Source organism: Erithacus rubecula (genome assembly GCF_903797595.1).
Source record: "Erithacus rubecula genome assembly, chromosome: 1".
Taxonomy (NCBI): Eukaryota; Metazoa; Chordata; class Aves; order Passeriformes; family Muscicapidae; genus Erithacus; species Erithacus rubecula.
In genome coordinates, this window is record NC_136658.1 from 79,817,371 (window position 1) to 79,829,527 (window position 12,157).

General features: G+C 40.5%; 2 protein-coding genes across 4 annotated transcripts in view; one reads left to right on the forward strand and one right to left on the reverse strand.

Annotated features, from left to right (window-relative positions):
* PPP2R3B (protein phosphatase 2 regulatory subunit B''beta) overlaps positions 1-12,157 on the forward strand; it is a 54,930-nt gene that overhangs the window by 13,943 nt on the left and 28,830 nt on the right. Inside the window, exon 1 of one of the 3 annotated variants that reach the window (XM_079297798.1) lies at positions 10,581-10,867. The exons of the other annotated variants lie outside the window; for them this stretch is intronic. Within the exon in view, the coding sequence (XP_079153924.1) occupies positions 10,721-10,867 (147 nt within the window). The 5' untranslated portion in view covers positions 10,581-10,720. Of the gene's footprint in view, positions 1-10,580; positions 10,868-12,157 lie in introns of those variants that run through there. 3 annotated transcript variants of the gene reach the window in all.
* The window catches only part of LOC306798017 (cohesin subunit SA-2-like), a 109,555-nt gene that overhangs the window by 13,255 nt on the left and 84,143 nt on the right, over positions 1-12,157 (reverse strand). The gene's annotated exons all lie outside the window — the stretch shown is intronic.

The following is a 12,157-nucleotide window of genomic DNA, read 5'->3' on the forward strand; positions in this document are numbered from 1 at the left end:
AGGGTTGGCATTAGAACCTCCTGCGCCTGGCGCAATCTTAGGTTCTCCTTCTCTAGATCCACATGGCTTCTCTAGCTTATTTCCAGTTGCATTTATACATTCTCTAGCTATCGCTACCATCACTCGGGCGTTCGATTTCGCTTTCTCCTCTTCCCTTCTCAGATACACCCTTAGAGCCTCTTTAAGTAGTTCATTTATCCCTTTTTCCTGCCAGTCTTCCATCTTTTCTAATTTCCTTCGGATGTCAGGCCAAGATTTGGTGACAAAATGTACTCTTAATACTGCTTGGCCATCCGGACTATCAGGATCTATACTAGAGTACAGCTGAAAGTTCTTCCTTAACCGATTTAACCACGCGGATGGGGTTTCATCTTTTTCTTGTACTGCTCCAAAGGCCAATTTGGTGTTACTTTGGCGAGGAACAGACTCTCTTATTCCCCTCACTATTAAAGCTCGATAGTCAATCATATTCCGCCTCCCCTCTTCTTGGTTTGGGTTCCATCCCGGGTCTGTGAGAGGTAGTTTATAGTCACCCGGTGGTCCTTGCCGGTTTTCCCTCTCCCATATGCGTAGGCCGGCTTCTCTAATCATCCTAACTTCCTCTGGGTTGAATAGTATATTTATAACTGAATTCATTTCTCTCCAAGTATAAATGCTAGGTCCTAAGAACTGATCTACCTGTTCTGCAATGCCTACGGGATCTTCCACTAAATTCCCAATTTCTTTTTTAAATCCTCTCACTTCTGAGGCCGTCAACGGTGCGTCTACAAACCCAAGTCTGCCCTCTATTCCTCCCATAGGGACTTCCCTGAGTGGAAACATCCTTTCTGCTTTTGCTGCCCTTGACCTCGTATTATAATATGGTCCCTCTGCTTGTGCCGGTACAGGGTTCTGTTGATTACTGGAGGAAGAGCTACTGTTGGATGGAGATAGACTCAGTTCCCAATTGGAAGGAGGTGAAGGGACACCTATTGGTGGAGGGGCCTGAACCAAGGCAGGAGGAATTGGGGTTTGTGGAGATACTAGGGGTGAAGGCAGGTTGGGAAGTGGGCACATAGGTAAAAAAAGCTGATTTGGAATAGGGGTACTAAGGGAAGGTGGTGACAGGGGAGTTATGCTAGATGCTTGAGGAGGAGGAGGAGGAGAATTGACAAGTGGAACAGAAGAAGGAAAGTAAGTGGGGGTGTTGGTGGGTGGAGAGGAGGTAGGAGGAGAATTGACAGATGGAGCAGAAGGAAGGTTATTGGAAGCATTGGTGGGTAGAGAAACAGCAGGGGGTTCGAAGGAAGTAATGGACGGAAGAGGAGGAAGAGGAGGTTGAAGGGGAGTGACGGTCGGAGGAGGAGGAAGTGGGTAATCGGGGTTATTGACAGGCGGGGGAAGAGGGGGAAGATAATCAAGGGGGTCCCATTTACTTTTATTTTTCTCTTCCTCGTTCCTTTGTCCCTTTTTCTCTACTACTTTACATATCTTTATTGGTTCTTCTTTTGCTCTACTCCCTCTCCAACAAGCTGCGTATTCAAGTTGTTCCACATTTGATCCTCCCCAAGTCTTTAAATATTGATTCAGCATTGTACACATCCATGGATCTTGGGTACCGAACCATGGCCATGCTCCTGGTAAATCTAACTTTGGCCATACTTTAACACAATAATGGATCATTTTTATTTTATCTAACTTTTTAGTAGCTTCACAAGTATCCCACTTATTTAACATTATCGCCAAAGGGCTATCAGGAGGGATGTTCTTTACATTTTTGTTCTCTTTCGCTCTACTCTTTTGACTCATACAAGACCCCATAGTGATTTTTCAAACGGGCCTAACAGAAACTTACTGTGCCTCTACTCGAAAGGAAACAACTGACAGGCAACTAAAGACGCACTCAACAAAAAAAATTTGGCCCTTTCTAACTTAACGTATAATTTCTTTCTTTTAAAAAAAAATATACGGTGCCCCTACTTCAAAGCAAATTTAATGACGGGCAACTAAAACAGGGCAAAGGAAAGAGCTGGTCACTACTGGGGTTTACCTATATCCCCCTCCCTATGCTCCTTCCTGGCCCACAGTTAAACTGAGATAGAGCCGGTCTCTAACGGGGCCCCGGTCGCCCCCTCCCTCTACTCTTCTCAGTTCCACCGGTGGGAGTCAGGTAAGGTCCCAGCGGGGCCCGGATACCCCTTCCTAAACCCTCGTCCCTGGGGGGCTCGGTCCCAGCGGGGCGCCGGCTGCCCCTTCCTGCACCCCCCCTTCTTTGAAAATAAACACAGTGGTGGGTCCTAGCGAAGTTCTCTCCTCTTTCCCAACCGACAGAAACCTGGGTCCTAGCGAAGGTTCTCCTTCTTCCCCAAGCAAGAGAAAGCTGGGTCCTAGCAAAGGTTGTCCTTCTTCCCCAAGCAAGAGAAAGCTGGGTCCTAGCGAAGGTTCTCCTTCTTCCCCAAGCAAGAGAAAACTGGGTCCTAGCGAAGGTTCCCCTCCTTCCCCAACCGACAGAAAGCTGGGTCCTAGCGAAGGTTCCCCTCCTTCCCCAACCGACAGAAAGCTGGGTCCTAGCGAAGGTTCTCCTTCTTCCCCAAGCTTGGGCCTAGGCCCCAAGGAGGCGCCTCTTTCACGCTCTAGGCCTTGGTAGGCCTCACTCGCTTCCCCCTTTTCCCGGCCGGCCCCCTCGCGGGAGTCCGGAACCGCGGTACTCAGGGGTCCACACTCGCTTCGGGGGTCTGAGCTGCCAGCCCCCGTCTCATCCACACCACACTCGCTCGCCTCCCGTGCCCGCCACCGGTCTACTTACCGGTGCTCCAGGCGTTGTCCTGGTTCCGCGCAGCTCCGGGTCCGGGGTGGCCAGCTGTCCCAGAGGGCCTCTTCGGGGTGGCGCCTCCCCCTCTGACGTCCTCTTCTGGGCGTGGCCTATCCCGGACGAGCCCCCAAGTTGTAATGAATGTAGCAGGGCCAAGGCCTTTATTAAACAGCTCTTTATTAATGGGGGGTCACAGGGAGTAGGCCCTACGCCTGCTGCTGCTGCTGCCAGGCAACGCCGGGAGGAGGTCCTGCCGATCCCGACGAACGTAGGGATGGGAGTCTCAGCCTCACGGACACGTCCGAGATCTCAATAGTGGCTCATTGGTCTGGGGGTGTCATTCTTCTTAACTGCCCTTAAGGTTGTGGTGATTAAACAGTTACAAAGGACATATTGCAGGTGACTTGGCTTGTTAGTTGAGATGATCTGTGAACTTGGGTTCGGTGTTGGTTGACTATTTTTGTGAATCTTTTCTTCAACAACAACTTCCGGTAATGGTGGTACTGGGAAACTTCTGGAGATTTACATATAGGGTGTGGCTAACTTGATAGGCAGGCAGCAGCAGGCCGGAAATGAGGTAAGGGAAAGGGCGGAAATGGTAAGGCCGGAAATGAGGTAAGGGGAAGGGCGGAAGGAGGAAGTAACTGGGATAGGGGAAATACAATAAACCAGGGTTTGAATTACATAGGGACTACACATTTAACTGGGGAAAAGAACATAACAACTTGATCAAAGAACCAACAAACGAATGAGTGGATAGAACGATAAGGTAAGCAACAATCTTTTTAACTCTTCTAGCAATGTTGTTTTATGGTTTTCAGCTAAGACTTTTTACCACAGCCATGTTATGAGAAAAATCTTCAAAATGCCAGTGGTGAAATCAGATGACCAAGCTTTGGCAAATTAAGAGGTTTTGCACATACAATTGTCCTAAAGTTGCCTTGGTTTCATTGAATTTCAGTCCTTGTATTGATTCAAGAAGACACTAATTAAGCATACTCATTGTTTTTCACAGTCAGCAACAAATGGTTACTAAATTTAGTGTTTTAAGTGTGGACTAATGTGTAAATAACTCCTTTGTTTTGGTCTGTTAGTGCAGTGTTCTGTCTTCCAGTAACCACATGGTGCCAATATCTTGGTAGCTAAGATTAATTTGTGTTCTGTGAACAATAGATACAATTTTAAATGAGCCCATTGAAACCTACAGTGACCAAGAGGTGTGTTTTTAAAAGTGTGTTCTACTACTTAGTGTTAGATGTGCCCCTTTTGCATAGCAATCATGTAAAACATAGCTAGAAACTGTAGAGCCACCCACATACTGCCTCTTGACCACAGGAATTGCAGGAATCATGAGCTCTTGGAATATGTATCCCATTAACCTTGTGCATGCTGTCCAGTTTCATTTCATATGGAACTAGCCTTGCATATTTGTTCTATGCAGATCTTACTGGTAACTTTGGCTGATTTAGGGTTAAGTGAGATGAGCTGGAAGTCTAAAAGGAAAAGGTACATGGAAAAATGTAGGGGGAAACACTGAGTGGATGCCAAGGAAATCATTGCCAAATATTTGCAAGATGTGCCCAGTGTGAATTAGGTTCAATTTGGCCTTCTTGACAAAACAAAGTTTATGGAACTTAACAAATGGCATGACTTGATCAAGTTTTTTTGGTTCAGCAGAACCAGGAAAACAGTTTCAAATGAGTTTTATTCCTTTAGAAGCTAGATTTTTATTGATAAGCAATAAATAATCTTCTAAATTTTGCACACATTTCTAGTAGATATGATCAATACTGATGTATTGAAAATAATAATCCTCGTGGCCTACTTTACCAAAATATAAAGCAAACTATTTGAAATTATGCACTTTTGGGAAAAATGATGAGCTAGATTATTATTCTACCTGCTGAATTTTAGTGAATAGGGCATCATTTACAGCAAATACTGTAATTCTCCTGTTGTAACATCAGATTTTAAACAAAAGATCACTGATTTTCTTCTCTTACTAGCTTTTAACACACTAAAAACACCACCTAAAATTTTGACTGCTTTTTTATTTATCAAATGACAAATTTAAGCTTAGCATTTTAGAAAGATTTTTCTAGAATCCTTGAAAAAAATATGTAAACTTCACATAGAGATTTACAGTAATGGAGATTGGAGGAAAGTCAGGAGTACTGTTCCTGTTCTGGAAATGTATTTGTGGTGTTCTGCCTCTGTAAGCTGTCTAATTTCTTGGTTCTTTTTTCTTTATGTATAATGATTTAGTTATTCTGAAAGCTAAAGTTCATGTGGTTACCAGTGACCACCTTCTTTCTTTGCTTTGTCCTTTGGCATTGTACCCTGCTTGCAGTTTTGCAAGTGCACAGCTTTCCATTTAGTTTTATAGAAATCATTGTAGTTTCTGTTGCCTGCATTTCCTGTATCAGCAGTGATTTCAGACTGATACAGCAACACAGTATATTAGGTTAAGAATAAGTCATAGAAATTCTATCAGAAATCCTGGTTTTGGTTGGTAAATTAGCAATTTGTGATTTTACTGGCAGGCTTGTAGGACCAAGTCTGTGTCTTAAGCTTTCCTGATTTCTTGGTTTTGTGTTAAGATCTTCAGGGAGGGAAATCTCCAGCAAAATCATAAACAAGAAGCTGTCCTGTCACTGACCCAAAATTATTGTCTTGTGATTTCAGGGACTAAATTACATGTTAAGTTAGTCTCTGATGCTGGATTTAAAATGGTAGTTGTACTTTCACATACCAATGGTTCTAGTCTGGGAAAAGATGTTTTCAAAAGGATTAAGTGAAAAATTCAGTTAATGTCCAAAAGATGGAAGTATTGAACAGCTTATACAATGTTTATGTTCTTATTACCAGACTATTTTGTCAGCTTCTAAATTAAGGTGACACATAGTAAATAATAAGAATCTAGAAATGACTAAATATCCAAGATACCCAGTGTGACATTGAAAAGTTCCATATTGGATATCATTAGATTTGGTTGTAAAAGCTGCTGTCTCTTGTGAAGGTCTGTGGCATTCTGAATCAGCCTGAACTGATTCAACCTAATTCTACTACTCAGAGACTTACATTGTTAAAGTGACAAGTGCATGTATTATGGACTGTAGCTTATCTGTGGACAGTCTCTGTAGCATCACAGTTCATCTAAAATGTAAAAGCACAGCATCTTATTAGAGGAAATGACTTCCATTTGTGTAATCCATACTAGATGGTTTTGCTTATATCTTTCTCTCTTTAATACTCACCTCCTCAGCATCAGTTTGGGTGGTCCTGGTTTTCATAATTTGATTAATAAATAGGGTCATCTGATGATCATGAATAGTAAATAGGCTCCATCTGCAGAGCTATTCCAGTGACCTTTTTCCCTTAAAATTCAGTTTATGCTGTACACAAATTAATAAAATGAAGTGACATTTTTTTTTTTAAGATGGCAGAGCTCATGAGAATTGTTCTAAAGGTACATAAACCATTCCTTTATTGTTTTAGAACTTCTAGTATTGATGCTTGCTGAAGTTTGTTAACTGCATCTGACAAACTAACTGAAAAAGGTCCTTGCTCTGTCTTTGGAGTCCAGGCTATGTAATCATATTAAGGTGATGTGTATCTTATCTTAGTTGTAATCTGATAATGGCCCATGCCTGGTGTTCATACATGGCCTTCTTATGATAATGTGCAGAAAATCTGATCAGCCCCTCCTTCCTGGCCTACCAACATGACCACACATCTGGCATCTAACTGCTGTCTTTCTACTTACTGTCTTGCCTCTTGAGAATTCTGGATTCTCTTAGCAGCTGGAAAGAACTGCCAGGCATTGTTCTGTCTAATCCAAGACTACTGGAAACTTTAAATAATCATTGAAGAAGGCATTTACATGCAAGACTTCCCATTCTGATGGGGAGGCATTGCATCCTACAAGAAAAAAATTATGTATCTAGACCCAGATGCACATGAACTCCTTTCCAAGCCCAAAGGATCAGTTTCTTCTTGTGAAGGTAGAGTTCTTAACTGCACAGTGTCAACATCTAGCAGGTCATCAGTATGTCATACTCACTCCAACAACACTGTCCATAACGTTAAAGCAATCAGTTTCCATGACTGGTTGTTGAATATGAGCCTAATAACTTGATTCCTCCTGCTATGTACACATTGTACGTGTTAGCTCCCTTGGGTTTTGTGAGTGTACTGCTAAAAAGGGATGACTCTCATCCAAAGCAGGCTTAGGGATGGATAGCAGTACTTTGTTACTCTGTTCAGCTCACAAGTACATTGTCCTCTTGTTCTCTTTTCATGCACAGCAGTTACAAATGGGAAGTTGCTAGCAAGAAATTAGTTTCATGATCTTTCAGTATAGTAAAGGCCAGGTGTGGACTGTCTGGTTTAGAAATAATTCTTGGTAATTTTAAGTAATGGTGATCGTCTTGTCACAATGTTTTTTGAGGGGAAAAAAAAGAACGTAGCATTTCAGGGTTGTTTAGTTTGGGTTTGCTTGTTTTCTTAGTATAGCAAAAAATTGCTTCTTTTGTTTGTCTTCTAGTATATTTATGTAATTCTTTGTATTTCCTGCCTCATTGTAGCTGTGTTTTAGCAAGCATTGTTAGCTGATTATCTTCTTGTATATCTTCCTAAACTATTTGTTTTCACTAGTGCTTTCTTTCCACTTTAATCCTTTGGAATGTATCTTTAATATTATGTTAGTAGCGTGGTTCTGTGAGTTAGTCATGTATTACATTTTTATTCTAAATTGAAAATGTGCCACCTTGCCTTATTTCTCTTAACTGCTGTGTTCTGCCCCTCACCATTAAGTTACTTCTCTAAAGGGTTGCACTAGTTGCATAACAGCCTTTTACATTGGCTGATTTGGAGATAAGTTTTCTTTCCACAGTTAATCCAGGAGCCATACCTAACTCCTGTGCTATCATAGGCTGAGGGATGCTGTTGACTTCCATGACATTGGGCTTGACTATTCAGCCTTATTTAAACTTCTGGCCAAAAGCCAAACAGACTTTCTGTCATCTTGGTCACATTTTACTGGGTTAAGGACTAGACTAAAGTTTTTATATGGCTGAAGATCATTTTCTTGGGGGCTTCCTGTAGTGCTGGGATGCTTTTTCCAAAGACTTGAGGTTACTTCCACTTAATCTCTTAAGACTTTATTGTACTGTTGGTATATGCTTCTGACAAAAATTTTTTGTTTTATGGGCATATATTTAAGGGTTTTTTTAAAGTAGTTTTCAAGATTGTATTTCATCTGCAATACCCAAATATTGTGTTATTCATGTTGTTACTCTTGTGTATGTTCAGATCTTTGTTAAAGTGGCAAACCCTTTGGCCACAGTCCCTTGAGTCCAATCCATTCATAGTGTATATCTTTAGCTTTGGAAGGAAGCTCTGAGCATGCATCTTCCCCTCTGTTTGTTTATCTAGCTAATAATAAGCTGCCAGGATACTTAAACAGCTTCATGGCAGGCACCCAGACCTTCACCCAGTAAAGGATTTTGCTTTAGCTTTCACTGGAGATAATTCAGATTTAGAATAAATGTAACACTACACTTGAACACTTCCAGTTCAGTTTGGATGATGCTGACTTTCCCTTTCCCCTGCGGTTAATTAATGACTGAAAAAGCTAAAACGAAACTTAGGGGGTTCATGACCACATTGCTTTATAAATGCTCAGTCTTCTTAAATGTGGCAATACAAACCCCTTTGCCATTTAGATGATGAAAAGGATGTGATTAGTAGCTGCCAGTGTACTTAAGTGTATTCAATTGCATGGAGATTGCTCAGGTTGCAATATATGAACAACAAATATCCAGGTATATAAACAATCACTAGGTTGGAAGCCATGGTGCTGAACCCTGAGATTGACTTGGAGCAGAAATTCAATTTTATTGAAGTAATATTATGATAAAGCAATGCAGAATATTCAAAATACTGAATGTGATTTGCTGGTTAAGATATGATAGATTCTGAGTTCCATTTGAATAAAGGAGGGAAATACTCTGTTTCCAGAATGGAGTTCAGGATGTTTCTATGTTACTGAGGCTCCTTCAACAGGTTCAGGAGCTGCAGGCCTTTTTTGTTCCAGACTGGCACTTCACTCTTTTAGTTTAGTTGTCCATGTGACAGTCCATCATCTTGATGACATAATACAGCCACATCAAATAAGACTGTGAATGTAGCAGCAAATGGCAGTGCATCACCTGGTTGAAAGGGATGAAAATAGAAAGCAATTTAAGTGAGAAGATACCTTTCCTTACCTCAAGTAAGGCCTGTTCTGCCTAACCTGAAACACAATCTGCCTTGCAATACAACCTTCCTGACCTTCCACATTTTGGTCTGGAATGGTTATCTGTTGCCAGAGTAGGATTCCTCCCCTACTCTAACACCTCGGTCCTTCATCTCAAGTTCCAGGCATGCTACTGTTGTGTACTGCATGCCCAGTTTTCTGTTGACTTCCCTGTGGCCAAGGTTTATCCCAGGTTAGTTGATTTAGTCTTCCTAAAAGACAGTGAGTGACAGCCTGATTTGCTCAATGCAGTTGGATAGTCTGGTCATGCCAACCACAACATGTCTGACTCTTGCCTTGTCAATTCCTTTCTTGTTCTCCCGCTTCCGAAAGAAATAAATATCTTCATAACGAGTTGCAATAAAGAAGCAGGAGGCAGGGACAGGACTGAACACTAAATTAAAACCAAGAGAGCCGGAGTTTTGTCATTATTTACTTTCTAGCAGTGTATGATAAACTAAGAAAGGATCCAATTAAGACAAATCATGTTTCATTAGTACTTTTTCATAGTTTCCTCTTCTTAATTGAACAAGAATATTTACTGTGGGATTTTAATTCAGTGTTACGTTATAGAATGGCTATGAATGGCTAAATAGGGCTAAAGATCATATGGGAGTAAAATAGGGCCATCCAGTATAAGAAGTCTGACATAGTGATGAAAGAGTTGTTTTGGGCTGTTTCCATCTTTGTGTAATCAGGAAAATGACATTATTTAAAGTAGGAGGGAAGAAATCAGAGTAGGGTTAGCCAGGTCTTTCCTTTTACTCTGTTAGTAGCTAAACTTGTGCATGGCAAGGTGCAGATAATAAATAGCCAACACCTCTATCTTAAGAGAATTCGAAGGTACTAGCAGTGTTCACAGAATTGCCATACTTGTCACTGTAATGGTAATATCTGAAAAAAAAAAAAAATCAAAATGGCAGCATTTCCTAAAGATTCCTATGATAAAGGTATACTATTTAAAATGTGAAAACTCCACTAGTCAATGTACCTGAAACGGTAAGAGAAAGAACTTCAATTTTCACAGAAGCTTATTAGATATAATGTAAAAAAAAATTATTTATTTATTATGTGAGCCATTCTGAAAGCCTGTCAAAAGCTTTTTCATTGCCTTCATTTTTCCAGTGTAATAAGGTTCCCACTAAAGGGGAACTAAAGTTTAAAAGGAATAAATTGCTGTGTAATAAGCCTTATCCTTCACTGAGATACTTCATTGAAGCTGGACAGTGAGTGTTTTGTGACAGAAGGGAACGCTGAGGGGGATGGGAGGAGGAGGAAGCTAGAAAATAACCACGACTGGCCTCTCTACATTCCTGTAGGGCTTGCCTTTTTTAAAATTGGAAGCTGCTTTTATAGATGCTCCTCCAAACACGGTTTTCATTTTCCATACTGTCCCATTTAGACTTTGGAATGCCTGGATGAAAGGGCAGGCCCCCAAAGTGACTTCCCAATCTGTTTTTGCAATTCCAGCCAAGTTCCCTTTAATGTATGGAGCGGGCGAAGTTGAGCTGACTCTTATAATATCACAGAACTCGGGCGCAGCTGCTGCTTTGAGCGGCACTGTGTGATAATACAACAGCTCTGCTATTTACTGGGACTCAAGTGCCTGGACTGGCACACAGAGACATTATATGAAATCCGAAAGCATGAGGATAAAGGAGATTTCCTTGCGACAAGATCCTGATCTAAGGAAGGAGTTGGCATTGCTAGCTCGAGGATGTGATTTTGTTTTACCTTCTAGATTCAAGAAGAGACTGAAAGCTTTTCAGCAGGTTCAGGTTTGTCTTTCTGTTCTTACACAATTAAGTTATTGTTGTCAATTGTGCCTTCTCAAACAGCAGGCAATGCATGCAAGCTGTAACTAAACTAGCAGGGTTTTGATAATCTGTTCCATATATGATGATTTCTTCTGTGTTTTAAAAGACTGTGCAGGTAGCTTAGTGCAAAGAAAAGATGAGAGTTTGCTGAAGCACATAGCACAGCTAAAGTACAATGTTTGCACAGAGGTATATGCAGTGGAAAGTGGGTGCATTTAATGCTATTAGACTTTTTTAAATTGTTTTCCTTAATCTACATAACTGTAATTTACATGTATTTCCCTGGGGGGTTTAATTTTCTTCATACTGGAACTGGGCATATAAAATATACTGAAATAGGCTGTAACTTTACTAGCTCAAACATAATATGGTAAAAAGTGTTTTCATACTTGCATGATGATCCTGAATTCCTCTAGATTTATTTGTTTTCACCATTTTATTTGTATGTGATCAGTTGTTGCTGCTTCGTTCACACGTGTACTTCTGCTGTTTTGTAGCACTGAGCTAAAGCTACAATTTTAAAGTGTGCTTAAAATTGAGAATAGAAGTATTTGAAAAGTAAAATCAGAAGGAAAACTATAGAGTAAATGTTCGAAGACACTTGGTATCTCTTGGAGTGAGAAAGTGTACAATGATTTTTGAGAAACTGAAGTTTGGTATTTCTTTGATTACCCTTTAAAACATAGTGGTATTTCAAAGCATTCACTTTGACCTTACTTCACCCTTACTTCTAATTCATATACTAAAGGTGTGTAAGTGAAAGCATGTGTGAATTTTTTTTTCACCCTTTTTAATTAAGGAAAGTTTAACAATTGAAAAAAATTTATATTAACTTAAAATTTCTGACATTGTTAGTTATTCTAAATATAGCTTGCTACTTAATTTTGAATTCAGTGCACTAGTGTCCCTTTCAGGTGACCTTCAAGAGAGGGACATAAAGCCCTATGACCCTAAGAATGTACTAGCTTTCTGTCTTCTATATGATTATTTAAAATTTGTTTCAAGTGATCTTTATAAGCAATATTTATTCCTTTGTGCAAAGCAGAGTGCCAGTGTTGACTGTGCTGGTTTATACCACTCAACATAGACATGTGAGTGAAAGAATTTTTTTACTTGTGTCTTCTGTGCTAAACTAGAGACAGGTAAGAGAACTTCTTGACTAGAGACAGCAAGAAAAGAAAATACTGTCTTAACCACCCAAAAGTAGTGGTAGCAGTTAATATTTAGGCACTTCAGAGGAGCAGACAAGTT